A 25693-nucleotide genomic window follows, 5' to 3' on the forward strand; every position below is an offset into this window, starting at 1 on the left:
GTGTTATTGAAAAGATAATGGTAACCACAAGGGTAATATTTTGTTTGCTCATGTCTGAGGTGGTGCACAGTAGTCACGTGGCTCTTCTAGATGATGGGCATTGCAAATGTAGCTCTCCATGATCTAAATGTAACAAAAAGGCTTTTCTTTTAATCATGAGGTCACATAAACCTTGTACCATGCATTAGTTTTTATAGAACCACTCCGATATGCTGCCATCATGAGAAAATAATCTCACTTTTCTTGTCGGGTTTGTTCCTCTGTAGTTTCCATGGCACACTCCAGAGAGTTGTGAAGAGACTGGAGCTGATTCAATGTTTCTTTCAGCAAAAAGCGAGTTACAAACTGTTCCAGCTTAGAAGCCTCTTGATAATCCTAAGAGTGAATGAGACACAAGTGACACTCTAGCATTTGGGTAACAAACTCTATAGTGCCAAAGAATCCCCCAATGGCAGCCAGGTAAGACCTGGCAACCCTATTCCAAAGTGGGAGTAGGTGAAGGAGGAAAGGAAAAAATATGCTGGTAAATTTCTAACCTGTGTTCTACATAAGAACTGCTAGTGTATCACAAGAAATAAACAATCCATTTATATTACATTTCTTATCCTACTCTTCCTTCAAGGAGCAAAATGTGGTGTACATGGATCTGCCCACCTCCATTTTATTTCACAACAACCCTGTGTGGTAAGTTAGGCTGTTAGAGGTGGGGGGGGGGAGAGAGAGTGACTGACTCAATGCTACCTGCAAGATTCATAGCAAGCAGGAATTTAAGCTCACACTGCTATACTGCTATACTGCAGAGGCTCAATACACTGCATATATGTAGATCACTTCTTTGGCTTCACCTGGCAGTCAGCCTTGACTCAAAAAAGGTGACACTACTCTGCCTCTGTGCTGTAAGTGACTGACTGTCCCCCCTTATGACCTGATACTCGGGTCAGCACTGGGCCTTCTTGGGACACCAGTTGTGATGTAATGTTCCTTTAACAGGAGCAGTCTCTCAGCTCAGGTGTAAAGTATTTATTAGCCTAGTGTTGTCTTGGCAGCCACCTACCCTACTAAGGAAGGAGGCATGTGAGCATGGTCAAGAGAAAGAAGCCATTGTAGCAGGAAACCCCTGCAGTATGCAATTAGTGGTTTGGTCAGTGACAGATCAGGCCTGAGGCTTGAATCAGGAAAACAGCCGTTTATTGAAATAACATGTACGCATGGGTCAGACTTTTGGCTCATGCCAGAAATTAAGTCTGAACCCCGATTCAAGGAAGAACACAAGGCTTTATAGCAGCAATTCTAATACATCAGCATGATCGATCATACAGGAACTGGGTGGCGATACAAGGCGAAGCAGGATTGGTGCTTTTAGGCACCTTCCATACATGGCATACATGCAATTAGAAGGCAAGCTCAACCGCAACCTTCCGGTATAATAAACATGTTATTCTCAGCATCTTTGGGGCTTCTCCGAGAATTTCTCCTGGGGCGCAGTACATACAATTCTGTTTCAGTAAACATTTAGCATGTTGCAATTTCAAGTTCCCCGTTTGCTGCACAAGCTGACCACACTGCTAACTCACCTGGGACTTCTTAAGCGAGGCCAGTCTTAAGCAAGTAAAGGGGAAGATTTCACATTTCCATATATGTCTTTTAAAACTTTCTTTATTCAAGCTTTCCCCCCGCGCCCTTGGCCTAATCAGTTTGATTTCATTTATCTATTTATTTATCTAACTAATTTTGATCCATATTGACCAGCCACTATACCATGAACAATAGCAACACTGCTCTAAAGGTTGGCACCACAAGGACTGTGTTGGAGGGGGAGGCAGATCATAAATCTAAAATAATTTGGGATCTAGCTTCAAAAAACTTTCCCTTCTCCTGCCATAAAAGCAGACATTCCTCATGCAAAGTGCCATGTATTGAATATATATTTTATCCTAAGCGATGTGCTATTCAGCCCATTCTTTCCCTGCTGGAAGATCAAATAGTTGTTGCTGTTCCAGATGTGAGGCCACCCACAAATTATCCATGTTAATTATGTACCTGGAGGTATTAAAGACATTGCTGAATTTATTTAGCATTCATGAGCATTAATCAAGCCTGCCACATACCAGTCCAAATAGCTGCTACTTCTCCAGCAAACAGAGAACATCCTGGCAGGATAGATTGTCTGTCACTCCCTTTGGCTCCACTCTGAGGCTGCCATCAGCTTAGTGTGAAAGCATTTGCAAGGTCCTGGTTGGAAATGACAGGACTCATTTGTACCAGTACGGCTAATTTCGGCCTCCCCCTCAATTATTTGACATGCCTGCCCTAATTGGATTAAAGCCACTATATCTGGCAGACCTAATTTCATTGCTGGAAGCTTTGATTCTCAGTGACACTGGGTTAGAACAATTTGTTAGAATGGTGTCATGATGGGCAATTGAATTTAGCATTGCCAGAAGACATTCAGCAGGTTGACACTATCATCTCTGATTCACAGCATTCTTGGTAATGAATGGATGAAATCCAGGCAATAGCATTATTAGAAGACCTGCCTTGCTGGTATCCATTTAGATGACAGAAAAACAGCTGAATGATCAAAGGCTGTTCAAATTCTGTCAGCGTTACAGATGCTGCCTCTCAGGAATGCTGGATCTGAAGATCTTATTTGGGGATATACTGGTAGACTTGAGAGAGCGGCTGCTAAGGCATCCCCCCCCCCCCACGCACATACACACACACATCCAAGAGACTAAGGTGGTCAGTCTTTTGAAAAATCACCTTCAAATAATGGCAAATAATGCCATCCAGTCATAAAGTATTATTAATAAAATATCACACATAAAAGACAATGGACAGGTAACAAAACAAATAACAGGGCACATGTCACAAGAAAGAAGGAATTAGCAAGTTTTGTGATTTTTTTTTAAGAAATATGACACATTTTTGGGGTTTCATCTGAAAAACTAAGTAGTGGGGTTCAGAGATTTTACAAGAGCACATTAAGAACATAAGAGAAGCCATGTTGGATCAGGCCAATGACCCATCTAGTCCAACACTCTGTTACACACTCTGCCAAAAAAACCCCTAGGTGCCATCAGGAGGTCCATCAATGGGGCCAGGACACTAGAAGCCCTTCCACTGTTGCCCCCCCCCAAGCACCATTTTCCTTCATGGCTAACAGGCTGTCATGATGTCTGAATAACCCCCCCCCCCAATGATTTGCAATTGGTAGGCAAACAATATTAAAAACCATTGGTTGAAGAGAGTTAGCAAACCATGATTTGTGCTAACAATGGCTTAGCACAATTATTTAATTTAGACGTCTCAATTACAGTTCCACTTCTGCCTTCAGAAACTGATGCACCATGGAAAGGACAATGAAGTTGGAAAGCTAAAGGTGGGAAGGTGGGAAAACAAAAGAAGACATATGTTTAAAAGCTCAAACCATGGTTTGGCATGATATCCGATTAAGCTTCTGTCTTCCGATCACGAGGGGGAGCAGGCATCATTTTCTATTGCCTAGGTTTAAGCAACACATTACTCCCCTGAGTGGAGGGAGATGAAAACACCAAAATCCTCAATATCTTTTTCCTTTTCTTTTTTGCTTCCCAGATGACTGCACATTCTTCATTAAAGTCATTGTGCTCAACACTCCACGCAGGCATTAACACCCAACTGGAATATGAGGAAACAGTCTAGATCTGGGTTCTGTGTCTGCGGGGTTCTGTTGCACATCATAATCACAGCATCCTAACTGTTATGTGAAGATCTAATTTAAAACCCTTGAAGCTTATTTGTTACCATAGCAACCACTTCGACTTTTATTCTGTGTCAAATGTGTGCCTCTGATCCGGAGCTCCACATGTGCACTGCTACACATACACAAACAGGGCTGCCCATTTCCCTCAGCATTGGAGCCCAGTTGAGCGAAAAGTGTCTGGAGGAGAAGGCTGTGGCAGCTGGTCTTCAGCGCCCCTTCCACCACTTTGCCACTTGAATTCCTTCCCAGTCCCCACGCCACTGCTTTTCAGCATTTCACAGAAAGCTTGGCTCTGCTGTCATAATGTACAGTAAGACCTAGTAGCACAGAAGTTTCTCTTTAGTCCAGAAAAGGGGAAATGGCATCAACACCATTTACAGCCTAAAAGAATCATGAACAGAAAATAAAGAGTTGAAAGACGTCTTTTGACATCTCAGGGTAGCATTTTCCTGGAATAAGGGATACCTCCCACAAACACCACAACACCTCTGCATTCATATTCCACATTAACTGACAGGAAACAGGTTATTGCCAATGTTTGAAATGTGTCACACTTCTTCCCTACATAACATAAGAGAAGCCATGTTGGATCAGGCCAATGGCCCATCCAGTCCAACACTCTGTGTCACACAGTGGCCAATATATATATATATATATATACACAGGGGAGGGACGGTGGCTCAGTGGTAGAGCATCTGCTTGGTAAGCAGAAGGTCCTAGGTTCAATCCCTGGCATCTCCAACTAAAAGGGTCCAGGCAAATAGATGTGAAAAACCTTAGCTTGAGACCCTGGAGAGCCGCTGCCAGTCTGAGTAGACAATACTGACTTTGATGGACCGAGGGTCTGATTCAGTATAAGGCAGCTTTATATGTTCAAAATATGTTCACACATGCACACTGTGGCTAATATCTCCCTATATCTCCTCTCCCATGGAAAATCATGATAAGAAATGAAATCTGGTTACATGTGGCATACAAAAGCAGGAGTGCAATTTAATCAGAATTATCTTCTGTCTCTCCCCCCCACCCCTCACGCATATCAGGATTAAATTCTGGTTTTAGTATCCTGGGTTGTGTTTAAGGAAGATTAGCTCCCTTTAACCCACACACCTGCATTCATATACTACAGGTAACTGGCACTGGTTTCCAACTGGGATGAAGAGGCATCGGGGTAGGGGATAGAGAAACAGAAAGGAATGAAATATGCATGTGAACCCAGCCAGAAGTACACCTCAGTAGCAGGTTGCAACAACGGAATGCAACAAAAAGCTGCTTATCTTTAATACACCGTAAGAGCCCCTCTTGCTTTTGAGGCAAAAGATTAACACAGCTACCCCTCTAGAATTTGTAATCACAGAAGGGACAGAGTATCAAGAAGTCATTGGAAGCATCTGGTTCTTTTGTGTCTTTCCTTTTCCTTCATTGGTATGCAAAAACACTATAATGGAACAAAAGCTACAATTTTTTTTTTTTTAAATGGAAGAATTAATATCTGTTTTTTGCCTGCAAAATGCTAATTTAAGCAGTCACCTAGTTTGTAACTGGATTTGTCTAGAGTTCTTATATTTCAACAGAAAATAATAATAATAATAATAATAAATTTATTCTTATATCTCGCCCTCCCCCGCCAAAGTGGGCTCAGGGCAGCTTACATGACATGGTTTACACCATGATTACACTAAAATCCAGTCATTACAATAAAAGACAATTAAAATAGTTAAATACATTCAATTAAATTAAATAAACAATTAAGATTATTAACAGCTACAAAATAAATATCCCATAATTCAAAATGATATATAATTCTTGGCAACCCTAGCCCCACTTTAATAATTTTTTTATGAAGTTATGCCTGGTTTGGTCCTAAGGCTACAATTCTCTTCACGTTTACTCCCACTGAAGTCAGTTCCCCGCCTAGATGTTACATCTAACATGGGTTGGGTCAGGCCCAGGAAACCCTGTCCCGACTCTATTGGTTTTACAGTTAAACATCATAGTGAGACAATATTGTTCCCAAACCCAGGACACAATTTTGCTTGGGAGCATAACAGTAAGGCCGAAGGACTTCAGCCTTCCCTGCTGCTCCTTTTTCCTGAGGCAAAATGGCTGCCAGCAGTCCCTATTTGCCCCACTGTGGGCCTGCACATGCTGCAGTCAGTGCACCCTGGCCCAACTGAACCTGAACTGGATATATTCAGGAGTAAATGGGCTTCATGTTTGGCAGTTAAAGAAACCTGGTAAATTTTGTGGACTGACTTGCAGTGAGTAGGGTTGCCAAGTCCAATGCAAGAAATATCTGGGGACTTTGGGGGTGGAGCCAGGAGACTTTGGGGGTGGAGCCAGGAGACATTAGGGGTGGAGCCAAGATCAAGGCTGTGACAAGCATAATTGAACTCCAAAGGGAGTTCTGGCCCTCACATCTAAAGGGACGGCACACCTTTTCAATGCCTTCCTTCCATAGGAAATAATGAAGGATAGGGGCACCTTCTTTGGGGTCTCATAGAATTGGACCCCCTGGTCCAATCTTTTTGAAACTTGGGGGGGTATTTTGGGGAGAGCCAATAGATGCTATACTGAAAATTTGGTGCCTCTACCCCAAAAAACAGCCCCCCCCAGAGCCCCAGATACCCGCAGATCAATTCTCCATGATTTTCTATGGTAATAAATCTCCATAGGGAACAATAGAGTTCCCAGCAGACATTTCCCTCCTCTCCCCCCGCTTTCTGATGACCCTGAAGTAGGGGGAGGGTCTCCAAACTGGGGGATCCCCTGCCCCCACCTGGGGATTGGCAACCCTAGCAGTGAGGCTGCCTTGTGAAAGCGCCAGAAGCCAGCTTGGTTGCAAGTCAGTTCACAATAATGACTAGCTCAGTTTTTTTACTAGCCCCCAAGTTTATATATGTCTTTGTAACTTAGAAACCTGTAAAAAATAAACATCCTTAAAGAAGATAGCTACATCAGTTCTGATTTTAAAATGATTCTCAGCATGGCTGCCTGGAGACAATTCTTACTTTTTATAAGGCTGTTTACAACCCTGCCATAAACCTTAGTGAGTCATGTGATAGCAGTGTACTGAATGTAAAGTTGTCAGCTCTAAGTTGGGGAATTTCTGGAAATTTGGAGGTGGACAGCATAGTTTGGGGAAGGGAGGGACCTTAGCATGGTATAATGCTATCATTCACTCTCCAAAGCATCCATTTTCTCCAGGTAGGCTTGCCAATCCCCAGGTCCCAGCGGGGTTTTTCCCACTTTCCCAGGCTCCTTCCCGCCCCGCATCAGCTGGCCAGTGGGGGGAAGCCTCGCCCCCATAGCCACCATGTGACTTTCCACCTCCGGAGGCCTCTTCTTGGAATTGTGTGTCTGTGTTACTTTGAAGAAGTTGGCAGCAACTTGTGAGTAGAGATGCCAATCCCTCGCTTCAGTGTTGCCAGAAACGGGGTGGGGGGGAGGGAAATGTCTGCTGGGCACTTCATTATTCCCTATACGGAGATCGATTCTCATAATGGGGAATTGATCTGGAGGTATCAGGGGCACTGGGGAAGCTATTTTTTGAGATAGGGGCACCATATTTTCAGTATAGTATCTAGTGCCTCTCCCCAAAATACCCCCCAAGTTTCAAAATGACTGGACCAGGGGGTCCAATTCTATGAGCCCCAAAATAAGGTGCCCCTATCCATTATTTCCTATGGAAGGAAGGCATTTAAAATGGTGTGCTGTCCCTTTAAATGTGATGGCCAGAACTCCCTTGGAGTTCAATTATGCTTGTCACATCCTTGCTCCTGGCTCCACCCCCAATGTCTCCTGGCTCCACCCCAAAGTCCCCAGATATTTCTTGAATTGGACTTGGCAACCCTATCTCCAGGGGAATTGACGTCTGTCATCTGGAGATCAGTTGTACTTCCTGGAAATCCCAAGGCCTCACCTAGAGGTTCGGAATCCTAAGTGAATTGGTTATGGTATTGGGCCAAGGGCCAATCCACGAATTACAAAGTCCTTGTGTTCCCCATGTATCCATCTCAGTCTACCCCAGGCATTCTCTAGGAGGGACCATATTGAGTAGAGACATGGGACTTAAACCTCTTTCTATACATAATTTTTCTGACCTAAAATGGCCTTGGGAGCTGCTGTTAATCTTGTGGGGGTAAACTTGGGTGTACTGATAGACTGCATATAAGTTTCTGCAATGGGGCATACAGTAGCTCCCCAGAACTGTGTGGCGTGCTGGGGAATTTAAGCCCCTTTTCCCTGCACACTATGGTGCCAATCCCAATCAGGCCTCTGCATGCCTGTTGACAATACATGGGAAACACAAAGATTTGGCAAGACATGTAATCACTCTTTAGACTAGGGAAACCAGTATTCAAATACACTTTAAGGTCCAAGCAGCCAAAGGATGTTGCAAATCCACAATTTGAGGAGCAGTCCTAAAAAGCTCTATTAATTTCATTTAGCAAAGCTTAATCCTTGGAACATGTTCTTAGTATTGCAGCCTTGGTGTCCCAGACCTATACATTTCCTTTAATAACAGCCATATGGGGAAAATATTTGGATCAGGACATAGTTCAGGGCAGGCCCATAGCTAACCAGGGGCCCATGGGGCCTGGCCCCCTGAAAGTTTAGGAGGCCCATCACACGCAGGCTGCCCCTCTCTTCTGTGCAATCTAAATTGCCCCTCCCATGCCATTTAAAGGGCCCACAAATCAGCTGATTGGTTGGGTCCAAATAGCTCAGGGCGGGTGGCAGAAGTAGTCACCAGCCTCTTGAATTATTTAAATGGCCGCCTTCCTCTGCAGCCCCCCATGGCCCCTAGCTATGGGGCTGGTTCAGGGTGTGTTCACTTCTTCTGCCCCTGCTTAGTTATAAGAATGGCATCTCAGAATAATCAGCCTCATAGGACTGGTGTGAAATATGAGGGTGTGGGGGTGGAGAGAAGACCACGTTCATATTCCTAACTTTCTTGGAGGAAAGACAGGATTAAAATTAAGGGGTAAAAATAAATAAATAAATAAAATTCCTGTTTTGTTTTTTGTTCCAAGATCATTGTGGCAATGGCTGTCTCATATGCTTGTCTTTCTGGGTACAGAATTCAGAGAGCACAGCAGAGAAGCAAATTATGGTATCATGGCTGCTTTTTATAAATGCCTTGCAGAAATGCACATAATTGCATTGTTCCAGAGGAGTAATACTTCCAGTTCAGATAAACAGAGAAACAGTAGAAGATGCGTTTTGATTGTTACTGACAAAAAAGAGAGTACAATCATATGGACTCCTTTAAGCAGTGGAAAACCAGTCCAAGTGAGATTAGTAAAAGGGAACACAAGCTGTGGCAAATCAAATGCAAGACTGTGATCAGGCAGGCAAAAAGGGACTATGAGGAGCATATTGCAAAAAACATAAAGACCAACAATAAAAATTTCTTCAAATATATTAGAAGTAGGAAACCAGCCAGGGGGGCAGTGGGGCCCTTGGATGACCATGGGGTAAAAGGATTACTGAAGGAGGATAGGGAAATGGCTGAGAAGCTGAATGAATTTTTTGCCTCCATCTTCACTGTGGAAGATGAGAACTTTTTGCCCACCCCAGAACCACTAATTTTGGAAAGGGTGTTGAAAGACCTGAGTCAGATTGAGGTGACAAAAGAGGAGGTCCTACAACTGATGGACGAATTAAAAACTAATAAGTCACCGGGTCCGGATGGCATACATCCGAGAGTTCTGAAAGAACTCAAAGTTGAACTTGTGGATCTTCTAACAAAAATCTGTAATCTTTCATTGAAATCTGCCTCTGTTCCTGAGGACTGGAAGGTAGCAAATGTCACCCCCATCTTTAAAAAAGGTTCCAGAGAAGATCCGGGAAATTACAGGCCAGTCAGTCTGACTTCAATACCGGGAAAGTTTGTAGAAAGCATTATCAAGGACAGAATGAGTAGGCACATTGATGAACACGGGTTATTGAGGAAGACTCAGCATGGGTTCCATAAGGGAAGATCTTGCCTCACTAACCTGTTACATTTCTTTGAGGGGGTGAAAAAGCATGTGGACAAAGGAGATCCGATAGATTTTGTTTACCTTGACTTCCAGAAAGCTTTTGATAAAGTTCCTCATCAAAGGCTCCTTAGAAAGCTTGAGAGTCATGGAGTAAAAGGACAGGTCCCCTTGTGGATCAAAAACTGGCTGAGTAATAGGAAGCAGAGAGTGAGTATAAATGGGCAGTCTTCGCAGTGGAGGACGGTAAGCAGTGGGGTGCCACAGGGCTCGGTACTGGGTCCCATGCTCTTTAACTTGTTCATAAATGATTTAGGGTTGAGAGTGAGCAGTGAAGTGGCCAAGTTTGTGGATGACACTAAAGTGTTCAGGGTGGTGAGAACCAGAGAGGATTGTGAGGAATTCCAAAGGGATCTGTTGAGGCTGGGTGAGTGGGTGTCAACGTGGCAGATGCGGTTCAATGTGCCCAAGTGCAAAGTACATAAGAACATAAGAGAAGCCATGTTAGATCAGGCCAATGGCCCATCCAGTCCAACACTCTGTGTCACACAATGGCAAAATTTATATATATATATATATATATATACACACACACACACACACACACACACACACACACACTGTGGCTAATAGCCACTGATGGACCTCTGCTCCATATTTTTATCTAAACCCCTCTTGAAGGTGGCTATGCTTGTGGCCGCCACCACCTCCTGTGGCAGAGAATTCCACATGTTAATCACCCTTTGGGTGAAGAAGTACTTCCTTTTATCTGTTTTAACCTGTCTGCTCAGCAATTTCATCGAATGCCCACGAGTTCTTGTATTGTGAGAAAGGGAGATAAGTACTTCTTTCTCTACTTTCTCCATCCCATGCATTATCTTGTAAACCTCTATCATGTCACCCCGCAGTTGACGTTTCTCCAAGCTAAAGAGTCCCAAGCGTTTCAACCTTTCTTCATAGGGAAAGTGTTCCAGCCCTTTAATCATTCTAGTTGCCCTTTTCTGGACTTTCTCCAGAAGTAATGCACATTGGGGCCAAGAATCCCAGCTACAAATACAAGTTGATGGGGTGTAAACTGGCAGAGACTGAACCCCTTCAAGAGGGGTTTAGATAAAAATATGGAGCAGAGGTCCATCAGTGGCTATTAGCCACAGTGTGTGTGTGTGTGTGTGTGTGTATGTGTGACACAGAGTGTTGGACTGGATGGGCCATTGGCCTGATCTAACATGGCTTCTCTTATGTTCTTATGGAAAACTTTGTGTGTGCTGGTATTGATTTAATGTGTGAGCATCATTATTCCTTGCTAGCTGCAGAATCTAAGCACTGGCTCCTCCAGGTTCCAAGGGTGTAAAAAGTGGGCAAGAAATCAAATGAAGCCCCAGGAGTCCAAATTATACCACCATCCAGGGAAAAACTCCATTCAGTACACAAGAGGAAATATTCTCAGCTCCAGATTGCTTGCCTCTCAGCTCCCATCCTTGATTTTTTTTTCCATTAGTCTTGCAGCTGTTGGTCTTCGGGGCCATCATGCTTATAAATATATTAAATACCAACATTGCACAGATGCACCATTCCTTACAGTTGTTGTGAAGTGATTAGAGTTTAAAATACCTGTCACAGTATTTGGGAAGATAAAATGTGACCTTCTGCTTACAGAACAATTGGTCTTTTATGAAGTTTAGAGGTAGAATGAGCTGTCAGCCATATGGTACAAAGTACTGATATATTTATTGATTTGAAAAATAATATCAAGTTTGTCCAAATTACATATGACAATTTCATGACTGGAAACCCTGGACATATCAATATGATTTGTAAGTCGCACAAGTGTAATCATGCTAGCTGAAGGCATTAGCCCAGCCTCCCCATTCGCCCTGCAGCCTTCTGTGCCCTCCCAAATTGTGTTCCTTTGGGTTAGTGGTCTCTTGGATATAGTATAGAGGAGGGACAAAGTGGGGGAATCTGCAATGGGTAACACTGCCAACTTCCAGGTGGCACCTGGAGATCTCCCACTATAACCACTGATCTCCAGCCAATCCAGATATCTCCCCTGGAGAAAATGGCTGCTTTGGAGGGTGGATTCTATGGCTAAGGTATTTCCTCTTCCTGGCCTCCATCTCCAAAATCTCCAGGTATTTCCTAATTCAAAGCTGGCAACCCTAGCAGTAAAAGGGGAGACTGGCAAGAGTCACTCTCCCCTCCTTTACTAATGGCAATCTCATTCTGCCCACAGAACTGCTTTTACATCAATGGGAACTTGGAATCTAACTACTTGCTTGGTCATAAAATAGTTATGTCCACCATATGGCTATAGTTCTAGAGAAGCAAAAGGTAACTTTCCTCCCACACATACACACAAACATTTCACTATAGCACTGGGACTTAATGCTATGGTTCGGGAGGTCCCTGATAGGGTTGTGCATTCATCAAGAACCAAGCCGAATAAATTCCCAAAAAATACCATATCAGTATTTTTCAGGTGTTATGTAAGATGAATTTAGATCAGAGGTCTATATTTGGCTACTGATATAACTGAGCCCAAAAAAGCTGGTTTTATTCGGCTTTCATTGGGGTGCTTTCAGCTATACCAAAGCCCTCTGCCATTTAAACCTAACAGCTGAGGAGCGGAGCTGCCCATTCAGCTGCTCAGTTTAGATGCCTGACAGCCATTTCAGGGCTCCCTCTCCCACTCCTGAGCAGGGGAAGCAAAGAGCACTGAAATGGCTTCCTCCCAGGGAAGCTGAATCAGCCCAGTGTGTCGCCAGTCTGCTGGGAGGGAGGGAGACTTGAAACTGCTCTGCTTTGTTTCTTCCCTACTCTGAAGCAGTGGGAGCCAAAGAAGAGAGGTTTAAAGAAGGCTAGGCTTCCTCGCAGGGAAGCCAGTTAGCCTGGCAGGTTGCCGGTCTGCTGGCTGGCTTCCCTAGAAGGAAACTTTGAAACCTACCTTCCCTTCTCTTCCTGATACATGCTGCTCCCCTTTCCTCCCTGAGTTGTGCTGCAATGGTGGCATGCATCAGGGAGTAAAGGGAAGGTATTCCCTTCCCTCCCTGACATGTGCCACCCTTGCAACGTGACTCAGGGAGGGAAGGGAAGGTATGGAGCCAAATATATTCAGCAATACCGATTATCTCCCAAATCCCAATATCATATTGATATTAGGGTTCAGGAATATCAGTATATACCAACATTTTTGAGTTTTGTAAACCCAGACCCAACCCCCCCCCTTTTTTGCATACCCCTAATCCCTGGTTCAGTTCTTTGCGTACACCATTTTAAATGGGATATATAACATCAACAGTGGGAGAGCTCTTGGCCTCACCTATTGGACAACAACTGCTAATCCGAATAGACAAAGTTAGGTTGGACCACTGCTGTGACTTATTTTTAGCCATTTCATGCATCCATGGGAAGGGCAATAGCTCAGCATGGTACTGTGTGCCTTTAATGCATGAGATCCCATGTTTAATCCCTGGAATCTCTGGCTTAAAATGGGATGCCGGGTAATAAGGATAGGAAAATTCACAGTCTTAGAAGTCCTGGAAAGTTGATGCTAGGCAAGCTGGAGAATACTAATATCCAATGATCTCATTCAGTATGCAGTAGTTTCCTTGGGTCTTTATGCGGGAATAAAAAGGTAAGAGAAGCCATTAAATCAAATGTATTGTCCGACCAATATAGTCTTTATATCAGTACTAGGAATAGGGCTCATTGTGAGGAAAAATACAATGGGCTCTAGAAAGAGGCTTTGGGTGCCACCTCTCTGCTGTCTTTCCACCCATTCATGTGAAGGCATTCACTCCCCCTCCCACCTCAAGGGGAGCTGGTCTCTGCCATTAGAGAGCAGTTGTGATTCTGAGTGATCTCCATCCCTCACCTGGAGGTTGGCAACAGTGGTTCCCAGGAGGAAATAGCTGGTTTGGAGTGTGGAGTCTATGGCGTTATACCTGTCTGAGGTCCCATCCCTCCTCAAACCCTACCCTTTCCAGGATCCACCCCTCAAATCTCCTGGAATTTCCCAACCTGGAGTTGGCAACTGCTAAGTCACACTGGCTGTCATGGGGGGCTGCTGCTGAACATCAGCAAGCAACCAGGCCTAGTTAAGTCATGCCAGCCAGGTGGCATCAAGTCACCCAGAGGGTGCTGCCAGGCCTAGGGTAGCCAATCTCCAAGTGAAGCCTGAAGTTCTTCTGGGATCACAGCTGAAATCCAGACAACAGACCTTTCTTCCCATCCTGAAGAAAATAACTGCTTTGGCGGGTGGACTGTATGCCATTCTATTCACCTGAGGCCTCTCCCTTTACTGACAGAAACAGCCTTGTTTGCCTAGCAACAGCCTCTGGCTAGGAATTAGGCTGGGGGGAGGAGGGAGAGAGGGAATGACAGGAAAGAGGTAGCAGTCATGGCCTCTGAGGAAACACTCCCAGTGGGGCCAGGTCTTGTTGCCTAGTCATATTATGGTGGCGGTGGCTTCCTGGCTATATTTGCAGCCTTTGGAGGCTGCATGTGATGGGAGACTATCTGTGTGGGCAGTTGATGGGGCAGCAGAGGCCTGTTGCCAGCAATGCCTTTCATGAGGCCAGTTGACAGAGAGGAAATAGAGAAGGAGATGTGGCTGTCTCTGAGGTAAAACTGTTTTCGTGGTTTGTTCAACATTCCAGGGCCTGCATCAGGCGGGGACAGAGGAGTCAGCCAATGGGAGGTCAAAGATGCTGAGTGAGCCGTAATGGGCCAATTATTTGTCAAGTGCGTGGAATGCACCCATAAACTCCATTTGGCCATCACCATGGGGGGATTATATATATAGATTAGAGATCAATTTAAGCAGAATCTCATTAAAGGCCTCTATCTTAAGCACATTTTGGAAGTAACATTCACTGAAATTAGGGTTCTGTGTAATTTATGTCAAAGTAGCTGGACATTGGGCTGTAAAGCCTTATACATGAACAATTCTTAGTTAAATATATGTAAATATCATTCCTGATGTCAATGTATAGTGAAAGGGAAATATTTAGAAGTAGCTCATATTCAGGATCTGCAACTACTGCTTTATATTATCCATTTTATGGCCCAAAAGGGTGGTCTGACTTTATCCACCTAGAACTGTTTGGATTGCTGCTGAGTGACAGAAAAGCAATAAAACTACATCTCCACTGCAATACCGTACCTTCTGCACAGTCAATAATACATATTCAATTGTAACTAAGGGAAATACTGGAGGTGAAAAATGTGGGCAAAAAGCCAAGTGAAGTTTGTCAGTTTGCAGAATCTGAAAAAATTCACACAACCAACTTTCCAGTTCTAAGAGCAGCAGGGAAAATGAAATTCCAAGAGATAAAACACTAATAAGTAATACCAGTAATCTCAGAAAAATTAAATGCAGTGCCAGAAGCCAATCTAGCAGTTTGGTAAAATGGAGAATTTCATTCGTTCTGTTCAGAGTTTGGATTCAAGAGGGTGTGCATAATCGGTGAGCTGACCACACCCTTAGAAGGATTACAGATCAAAATGAAATTTCCTCTGACTTTTGTGTCTTAATTTTCTGCTTCACTGGGGAAGTGAAGGAGAGATGATGGGGCCATGTGGAGAAACAGAGTCTCGGAAGAGATATATTTGGCAGGTACATCATCCAGCCAGAACACCTGGTCCATTTTCACACAAAACAGCATTGTTCCAACTGGTACTCATGAACCCAGCCTTGGCATTTGTGAAACCGGTTGGAATGGCAGCCAAGAGCACCTTCCAATAAGCTGCAGTTTGTCAGTTCTTTCCTTTATTAGACTCAGTTGCCCTAACCATGCTTATTTTGTAACCTTGTGGAAGGATTACTGTAAAGCATTTTCTACTTCCAAATGTTGGATTATTTTGTGAATGCTCAGAGATTTTCAAACTGGATCTACAGGTAGACTGAGCAGTTCTCCCCAACCCCCTTTCCAGGCCAGTTTGGTGTAGTGGTTAAGTGGGTTAAGAGAGACAGTTTGGTATAGTGGTTATATGTGCGGACTCTTATCTGGGAGAACCAGGTTTGATTCCCCACTCTTCCACTTGCACCTGCTGGAATGGCCTTGGGTCAGCCATAGCTCTGGCAGAGGTTGTCCTTGAAAAGGTAGCTGCTGTTAGAGTCCTCTCAGCCCCACCCACCTTACAGGGTGTCTGTTGTGGGGGAGGAAGATAAAGGAAATTGTGAGCCACTTTGAGACTCTGAGTGGAGGGTGGGATATAAATCCAGTATCATCATCATCATCATCATCATCATCATCATCATCATCATCATCTTTCTTGATTCCATCTGACTTCGAGTATGGTGGAAGAAGCAGAGAAATGTCTTGCTTGCAGACAACAGTAGTGCAGCAGAAGGTGGGTTGGGCAGGAGTCAGTTTAGAACAGAGGCAGAAGTTTGGCTCAAAACCTAATCCTGCCCCCACTACACACCTGAAACTGGTTGAATGTTTTAGCAAAAGAAGCAAGGGCTTTGCTTGGATCTTCTGACTTGCATCTTCTGGCAGGCAGAGCTACCAAAGAGTTGGAGGCCAGCCTTGTGGTGTCCTAGAACAGGGATGCTTTCTTCTATCTGCCAGAAATCTAAGAGAAATGCTCCTTTGGATGAAGGATGCAATTCCTGAGAATTTCATCTGAATGGGAATGGGGCAGGGAGTTAAAACCAATGAATATGGCCACTGAAGAACCAGATGTGACCTAATCTTATGAGAATTGAAACCCAAATTTGACAAACAAAATAAGCCAAAAATACGCAAACTTTCTGCATAAATTTGAACTGTTCCTAGAAAAACACACTGATTGTTTATTAATTCTTGGCTTGTGTCCACTGCATTTCTATAACATGCTTTTATCCTTCATATTTACTGCAATAAATTTTAGCTCAGATGTGGTACTAACGATTGCCATGTGATGTGAGAAGTGAATCTTTTGACAGCTTTAGGAGATAATTCTGTATGATTTCTGTTGTTTTGTATGTAATAATGAAGAGGTTCCCCCTGGCTCATTATGTCTTTGCATCTGCTGTAAACATACAATGAAGCAAACTATAACAGGGATCAAAAGGGCTTTCAAATCTCTAAGTATTTAGTTTTCAGCATGTCAAGTTGTTAAGTCAGACAGAGAAACAGTTAAAACACAGTTCTCCCCATTTCCACTTGGTCCAGCGAAATTGTGACCTGACAGACATGAGAAAAATCTCTCTTAAACCAATTGTTAATCTAGTCACAGTTCTATTTTGCAACCACAGTGACTCATAGCTGCTCATCTGCAGGAGAGAAGAAATGAGATTTATATGCAACATTTTATCCCATCTTCTTCCTCTCCCTTGATACTCCTCTGTAAATATCCAGGATTTTCACCCTCCTCCCCGCCTTGTATGCTCTGCCTCAGTGACACAATAACATGGCATTAACCAAACTTTATTTAATTCATGTACTATTTTATATTGTTTCTGGCTTTGTCTCCTGCTCAATGCCATGACGTGAAGACCACCAGAACACCCAGCATTAAAGTCTCAAAGAGGAATTGGGTTGGTATACATACTACAATCATTGGAGCCTGCTCAAGATGTGGCCCAGATATTCCACATGGGGATGGACTGAAAACTTCTCCCTGAATAAGTGCAGCAGGGTGCCTGAAGATGGAAGTGCACAGTCCCACCCCACCTGGAGAGCCAAATGATCATCCTATAGTTCCCTCCTCCTGCCCAAGTTAAAGCCTTACTCATGAGCAGCTCCAAGGTTCTGTCAGCAGAGCTAAAGCAGTCATCGCATTCACTTCATTTACAATGACATGGAGCCGGTCAGCAAGTTAGAAAGCTGGCTTCTCTCAACCAAAGTCGACTGGGGTGATGTAAAGTTTACATCATAAACTTGTCCAGGGGTTGCAGCCCAACCCCCACACTCCCCTGCTCTAGAAGAGACTCCATTGGGGGACAGCTTTGCCCAGGCACTGCTGAGGCAGGCACTCCCAGAAGAAACTGCAGAGAAAGGGACAAGACCACACCCAGAAATGCTGCAACAGCTAGGGATGCCAAGTCCAATTCAAGAAATATCTGGGGACTTTGGAGGTGGAGCCAAGAGACTTTGGGGGGTGGAGCCATGAGACATTGGGGGTGGAGCCAGGAACAAGGGTGTGACAAGCATAATTGAACAACAAGGGAGTTCTGACGGTCACATTTAAAGGGACAGCACACCTTTTAAAATGCCTTTTTCCCATAGGAAATAATGAAAGATAGGGGCACCATTTTTGGGGCTCATAGAATTGGACCCCATGGTCCAATCGTTTTGAAACTTGGGGGATATTTTGGGGACAGGCACTATATGCTATACTAAAAATTTGGTGCCTCTACTCAAAAAATAGCCCCCCCCCACAGCCCCCAATACCCGCAGATCAATTCCCCATTATTCCCTATGGGAATCGTTCTCCATAGGGAATAATAGAGTGACCAGTAGACATTTCCCTCCCCCCCCCCACGCTTTCTAAACTGGGGGGAGGGCCTCCAAACCAGGGAATCCCCTGCCCCCTCCCTCTCTCTCACACACAAATACTTAGTGGGTCTTGTTCCTGCAGAACTTTACTTGCTCTGAAAACAAAAGCAAAACAAAGGGAGGGGCCCTTCTCCAATGAAACTGTTACTGACCCTTTCCCATGAAGATCTGTTTCCTGCTTCCTGCTCAGCCTTAAAGGAACACATTTTTAAAACGGACCTGTTTGCAGGTTTCTAAATCTGCAGGAGCTCTAAAACTACATGTTGACTGTGGGGGTGGGGCTTCCCCTGCCGGCCAGCTGGTTGGGGGCGGGGGACACCTGTAAAAACAGGGGATCCTCCACTGGGACCTGGGGATTGGGAAGCCTAGCAACAGCAGCTTTAGAGCATGGCAAGAGGCCTGGCACAGGTCTCAGATGGAAGGTGGGACTCAGGCAGCAGGCTGCACCTGGGATAGGGCTGCCAGGTCCTGCCTCCTACCTGGCAGGGGACTTTGGAAGGCATTTCTGGAATCATCATGTTGGGGACTGATGCCCCACACACCTGAACTTAGGCTTCCCAAATCCCCAGCCAAGCCGGGGGACCCCCGATTTGGAGCCTTCTCCCCCCGCTCGCCAAAAATCTGGAAAGCGGGGAGGAGTGGCGGCCCTTCCCACCCAGCCCCAATCCCAGCAGCTTCTCCTTGCCCTTCCCTTCCCACCCAGCCCCGATCGCAGCAGCCTTTCTTCAGTTTTCCCAGGCTGCTTCCCACCCCCAATCAGCTGGATGGTGGGGGGGGGGGAGAGGGAGCCCCGCCCGCAAAGGATCATGTGCCTTTGCACCTCCGAAGGCTTGACTTGAAAGGCTTCAATTTAGGATGGTGTGTCTGTGTTTCTGTGAAGAAGCTGGCAGCAACTGGTGAGTAGAGAGGCTGATCCGCTGCTTCAGACTGGCCAGAAAGCGGGGGGGGGGGGGGGAGGGGGGAGGGGGGAGGGGAGGGAAACGTCTTCATTATTCCCTATGTGATCGATTCTCATAGGGTATAATGGGGAATTGTTCTGGAGGTTTCGGGGGCTCTGGGGGAGCTGTTTTTTGAGGTAGAGGCACCAAATTTTCAATATAGTATCTAGTGCCTCTCCCCAAAGTACCCCCCAAGTTTCAAAATGATTGGACCAGGGGGTCCAATTCTATGAGCCCCAAAAGAAGGTGCCCCTATCCTTCATTAGTTCCTATGGAAGGAAGACATTTAAAAAGGTGTGCTGTCCCTTTAAATGTGATGGCCAGAACTCTCTTGGAGTTTAATTATGCTTGTCACACCCTTGTTCCTGGCTCCGCCCCCAGTGTCTCCTGGCTCCACCCCCAAAGTCCCCAGATATTTCTTGAATTGGACTTGGCAACCCTACCTGAACTCCAAGTGGTGAATTTGCCTTTGGAGTTCAGGGGCATCCCTCCCCCCTCTTCTTGCAGATGGGACCCTTTAATGCTGTTTGCAAGAGGCAGGGGCCACACGCACCTGAGCTCCAAGTGGCAAATTTGGCATGAGGTCGCCCCTCTCACTGTCTCCCACAAATTTAAAGGGCTCTCCAGCTGCTCAGTGGGCCATGTGTTCCTACCAATCAGCTGGAGGGCCCTTCATATCTTCAGGAAGGGAGGGATAGAAGTGGCCACCAGTGGTCATTCTTGGGGGTGGGGCTTCAGGGCAGGGCTTCCTCCCAACTAGCTGGCTGACAGCAGGCTGGAGTCTGCAAAATCCCCTAAACCCATCTAGGGACTGGGATCCCTAACTGGGAATAGGCCAGAGGAGGAAGCCAGGCAGCAGCTGGGGTCTCCTGGGGTCTGTGCAGGCAGGAAGAGAAGCCTCTTGAAACCTCAGGGGAGGATGGGGCAGGAGAGAGGAAGGCTCAGTCAGAGAGTCCAGATTCCTTTCAATCGCCATCAGCCCATGCCTAAAGAGAGGACACTGGGAGCCTACAAGGTCAGTATTCCCTCAGAGAAGTCTTTATTAGACCAGCACAGGGAAGGCTAGGGAGGAAGAGCCAGACCTACCTCGTGTCAGTCAGGGAAATGTTCCTTTGGGGGGGGGGGGGTCATGGCAGCCCTGGACCTTTGCTTTGGGTAAGGAAGACTTGGACAAAACTTTAAACCTGGATACTTTTTGTTTGACATTCTTTTTGGAGGGGAATGTTCCAGAAGGGCATCTCCTCGTCTGTCACCTCAACTCTTGTCTTCCACCACCACCCCAATCCAGCCCAAGATGAACATATGAACATATGAAGCTGCCTTCTACTGAATCAGACCCTGGGTCCATCAAAGTCAGTATTGTCTTCTCAGACTGGCAGCGGCTCTCCAGGGTCTCAAGCTGAGGTTTTTCACACCTATTTGCCTGGACCCTTTTTTGGAGATGCCGGGGATTGAACCTGGGACCTTCTGCTTCCCAAGCAGATGCTCTACCACTGAGCCACCGTCCCTCCCCCATGAGGCCATGTGATCATGACTTCGTAGATTCCTGCTTGGGAGAGGACTCCTGAGGAACTCTGAGACAAGCTAAATTTCTCAGGGGACTTTTGTACATAAGTGTTTTGATGGAGAGACTTGTGCCATTGACATTTTTCACCCTCTGCCAGGTGGGCTGGATTAATAAAATTGAATTTAGTTCCATCAAATTGATGTTTTATTTATTTATTTAATTTATATCCCTCCCTCCCTGCCAAGGCAGGCTCATGATGTTTCATTCATATTCATCAGTCCATGGGTATGATGCATTACAAATACTCAGGCTTGAATTATATGTTCTGATGAGCCTGTTGCTTCTTCCAATAACTCTCCCCCCACCCACACCACAATATTGCCTGGTAATCAGGACTTTTTCTGAGCAGGTTTGCACAGGAATGTAGTTCCAGCTGGCTTGGCCACAGGGGTGTGTGGCCTAATATGCAAATGAGTTCCTGCTGGGCTTTTTCCACAAAAAAAGCCCAGCTGGCAATGCTTATTTAAAGAAAACATCATAGTTAAAGAAGAAGTCATCTTGTTCAAGGTACCCCTTGTAGTGAATGGGGACAGTAACGCCCCAAGCATGTTAATTCCACATCACAAGTATTTGATGAGGAGATGCAGGCTCTCCAGGGCAGCCATGTGTCCTTCCAGCATACATTTTGGCCCACAAACTGGGTTGGCATATTTCACTTTTCTTTCAACACCACACTGTTGTCTTCACACATCTGTTAAACAATTATTACTGAAAGTGTTTTCAGGCATGATTTCAAACCAGTTAATAATATAAGGATATAAAAAAGCAAATCATTTTTCACTTGAAATGTTTTCACTTGAGTTCAGGTTTTGCTTCCATTTCCAAGAAATGCTGGTCTGGTGTTTGTCAGACTGACTACTTTTTTTTCTTCTCTTCCTTTACTTGGTTACCCTGGATACCAGAGATGAATGATTCATCTAGGGACTTGGCCCAGCGTTTCTCTTCAGAAAGAAAGAAAAAACACCCACTAAATGAGGACCTGTGTGGCTTTGGAGGGTCTACTTTTCCCACTGAACTGATCTAGCATTCTTTGTTGATCTGACTCCAAGCTGCACACTAAGGCCTGTTAGCCAACATTTACATTTTCTTTCATCACTTATGAATTAATGAGCCAGGTGTCTGAAAGACTGCCTAGAAAAACATTCATGGAGCTGGATCATGCGAGATGCTGTAATTCTATGCCCAACACCTTCTCCCCCCCCCCCACACCAAACCATTGTAGGAAAAAGTCCTTGGGCATTGGTCTCTCATAACTCATTAGCCATAGTGCTCCATCTGTGCAGTCAAGACAGAAAAAAATGTACTTGTGATCAATACAGAAGTGGTACTTCAGAGATTAGCTTCAAGTTCCTATTTTTATCTCAGTCTGGTACAGGTTGACCCCCACTGCACCCCACCCACTTGGGCTCAACCAATCTGGCCTGGTTGCTCGATGTCACAGCAAGCTCAAGGCTGGACTATGCAAACATACTCTGCCAGGGGAACTTTCAGCTGGTACAAAACATGGCTGCTCATTTGTGAGCTTGAGCAAGCTGCAGTGAACACATGGCACCTGTGCTGGGAACTCTTCACCAGCTGTCTGTTCATTTTCCCATTCAGTACAAGGCTCTCTGCTTTACAGCTCTGCTTCGCTGAAGGCCCACACATCTCTGCTTTAAAGCCCAATAATCTTCGCTACCCAACATGTTCCTTTGCAGCAGCTTCACTTTGACAGTGGGACTGCCATCTTGCAGACAGGGACAGGTCATTCCTGCTTCAGAGCATCATATTTCACAGAAACCTGTACTTTATGGAATCAGTCAGGAAGGGCCTCACTTTGTTAGTTGTCTGTAGGCTTTGCGATGCCAGATTTTTTTTAAAGGATTTTTTAAAAAATAAATGACTAGGTACTTTTACAGTACAATCCTAAGAATGGGGTAACTCTATTGTTAGTGGATTGGCATGTGGGCTTTATGTTACATGTTGTATAACAAGGCACGCTGTTTTATGCTTTTTATTTCAAATCAATACTATAACCAACCTTGAGTCTCTCCCTGGGAGAAAGGCAAGCTAAAAAATATTGTCAATAAACCTTACAATTCCAGTGAAGTTTATTATAGAAAATAATTTTCAAACATAGTTCGAATTGTCCTGTTGGAACAAATCAAAGATCTATCTTTGCCTGCTCTGGCGGGGAGGGCGGGATATAAATAAAATAAAATAAAAATAAAGTATCTGTTTTAGCATCCTTTCAGCAGTGATAGACAGCTAGGCAACTGGATTTTTTTTAAGGCAATATCAGTGTCATTCATTTTTACTCCTGTTTCATATAGTACTTCAGGAGCACAGGTATGGATCTTTCTTGGCTTTTCCTCATGAGTTTTGACTAGGCTTCCCAAAAACATTGCCAAAAATTCTCTGTATAAATGAAAATATTCCTTGGTAAGTCTGTGGATAATCAAGGAGGCTTCATGGCAAGGGTATTTTTACTGGCTGTAGCAGAAAACTGAAATGGTGCCCCTGTTCACCATAACACAAACTGACACAGCAAGTGTCAAATTCCCTACTTTCTGAGGCAACTATCTTTCTCTGCCTTAGAAATACCACGGGGGTTCTTAAAGATTCATGGTGCCCATGAAATATTGCCAGTTTCAGTTAATGTCCTACCTACGTGTTTACCAGTATCCCAGAGCTTGAATCCTGTGGTCAGGTGTGGATTTGCTACAGGGTCGCTAGCTCTGGGTTGGGAAATACTTGGAGATTTGGGGGGTGGAGCCTGAGGAAGGCAGGGTTTGGGGAGAGAAGGGAATTTATTCGGGTATAATGCCATAGAGCCCACTTTCCAAAGAGGCCATTTTCTGCAGGTGAACTGATCTCTGTCACCTGGAGATCAGTGGGAATCCCAAAAGATCTCCAGCTCCCACCTGGAGGTTGGCAAGTCTAATTTCTTACTCCCTAAGTCAATGGAATCCCAGCCAGAGAAGGGGTTCAAGCCAAAATAAAAACACTTCAGGCCAGATTCCTCCTGATTGGGGAGTCAAATAATCTTAAACAGCCAATCCCAGCTATGCTGTGGCTTGCTGTACAGTTCTGAGGCTAGCTGCACTATTTCCAGACAATTCATCACTGAAGGTAGCCTCTAGTGCATCTGGACTCTTTTCTGCTTGCTTGTACTATATATCTGGCCTGTGGACAGTTCCCTGGCCAACTCAGCTTTCTTCTTCAACCTCGGGAATGGTGGTGATAACCTGACCTCCTTTCTGGTCTACAAATTCTATCCCAGCCTGCCTATTCTGTTTGCAGCCTCTCTGATCCTGCATATACTGAATAATAGATGTCTTACAATGGTTTGGACTAAGAACCAGAAGGGGAAAACCCCATAATCTCAAGCCCACTCCAGGACTGACCATATTCATTAAGCAGACCAGTCAAATATGTTTCCCATATACTTAAGCCATAATCACAATTAACTTTTAACATGATGATAAATAAAACTCCGCCTTACTTTCTTTGTTTTGTCCATTGCCTTCAGAATAGATACATTGAGGTCTTCCAAAGCAGACAGTACATTTTCATATTCTCCCAGGTGCTGGGAAAAATATTCTAGAAGAATTAGAAATTCACACCTCAAAACCTAGAAATGATCCAGGAATTAAAACAGCACATTTTTAACATGTATCAAATAAACGTATGCACATAAGAAGGAGAAAAGCATTACACATGCTTAGAACATCTCCAGAATGTTAGAGCTTCTTGTCTGCCTAGCACGTTTATTTCAGGGGTTCCCAACCTTTCTAAGCCTGTGGGCACCTTTGAAATTTTGACACAGTGTGGTGGGCACAACCACAAAATGGCTGCCACTGAAAGCGAAGTCAACCCCTCAGAAAAAGCCCAAGTGCAGGAAAGAAGAGAGGTAGTTTTTAAAATACACAGGAAAAGAGGAGTGAGAGAGAACAAAACCAACACTGTGGTGGCAGCTACCACTGAAACAATCTGAATCTGAATCTGAACAGCTAATCAGTTCTCCAGTGGCAAATCAGAAGCCCTGCTAGGCAAGAGCCCCATCTGGCCCCACTTGGGTTGCCAGCCCCCCAGGTCACAGCAAGGGATCCCCCAGTTCAGGGGCTTCTCCCCACTTCAGACCAGCTGGCCAGTAAGGGAACCCTCCCCTAAACAGGGATATTGCTGTGTCATGTCTCCAGCATGATAATGTCACTTCTGGGTGATATCATCATGTTGAGATGTTACACGGTATAATGGTTTGAAGGCAACATAGTTTACTCAGTAGCACATTACAAGAGAGAGAACACGCGGGCCGGGCCCCGCTTATATACATGACCCGGAACAGCCCCCTCATCCGACCAGGCCAATCCTGGTCGGTCAAACTTCCCGCTACAGATCTTGATGGGCGGGGCGACTGGCGAGCTCCATCCGGGGACCTGGGGGTTGCCTTCAGTAGCAATCGCCATGCGGCCTGATCCCTTATGTTCAATACATAACACACGGCATCTCCACCACGCCAGCAAGGGGACCTGGCAACCTTAGGCCCCACCCACGTTCTAGAAAACACTTGGCAGGTACCAGGAAATATGTTGGTGGACAACAGGACACCCACAGGCACTATGTTCGGTGCCTCAGATTTATTTTATTATATTTATACTCTACTTTTCTCCCCAAAAGCAGCTGACAACATTGTTTTCATTTCTTCCATTTTATCCTCAAAATAACAACCCTGTGAGGCTAGGGTGAAGGTGAACAACTGGCCCTAAATCATTCAAGGAATTTCCATGGCCGAGCAGGAAAATGAATTCGGGACTCCCAGATCCTACTCTGATACTCCAACCACCATATTATACTTCAAGGCAAAAGTGAGGTTTGAATCAAAGTCTTCTGGATTTATGGTTCAACCTCTAAACCATGAAATCATAGCATTGTGGAATACTTCCTTCCACTCCATCCCTGATTGGACCCTATCTGTTATACTCCCCCCCCCC

The 25693-nt window shown here is 44.9% G+C and overlaps 1 protein-coding gene across 1 annotated transcript in view; it reads right to left on the minus strand.

Moving 5' to 3' along the window:
* Window positions 1-25693, minus strand: part of NECAB1 (N-terminal EF-hand calcium binding protein 1) — a 90100-nt gene that overhangs the window by 22830 nt on the left and 41577 nt on the right. Inside the window, exons 5-6 of the mRNA XM_060243526.1 lie at window positions 24205-24302; window positions 239-375 (exon numbers count right to left, since the gene is read on the minus strand). Of these exons, the coding sequence (XP_060099509.1) occupies window positions 239-375; window positions 24205-24302 (235 nt within the window). The remainder of the gene's footprint in view (window positions 1-238; window positions 376-24204; window positions 24303-25693) is intronic.

The sequence above is a fragment of the Heteronotia binoei genome, chromosome 7, assembly GCF_032191835.1.
Source record: "Heteronotia binoei isolate CCM8104 ecotype False Entrance Well chromosome 7, APGP_CSIRO_Hbin_v1, whole genome shotgun sequence".
Classification (NCBI taxonomy): Eukaryota; Metazoa; Chordata; class Lepidosauria; order Squamata; family Gekkonidae; genus Heteronotia; species Heteronotia binoei.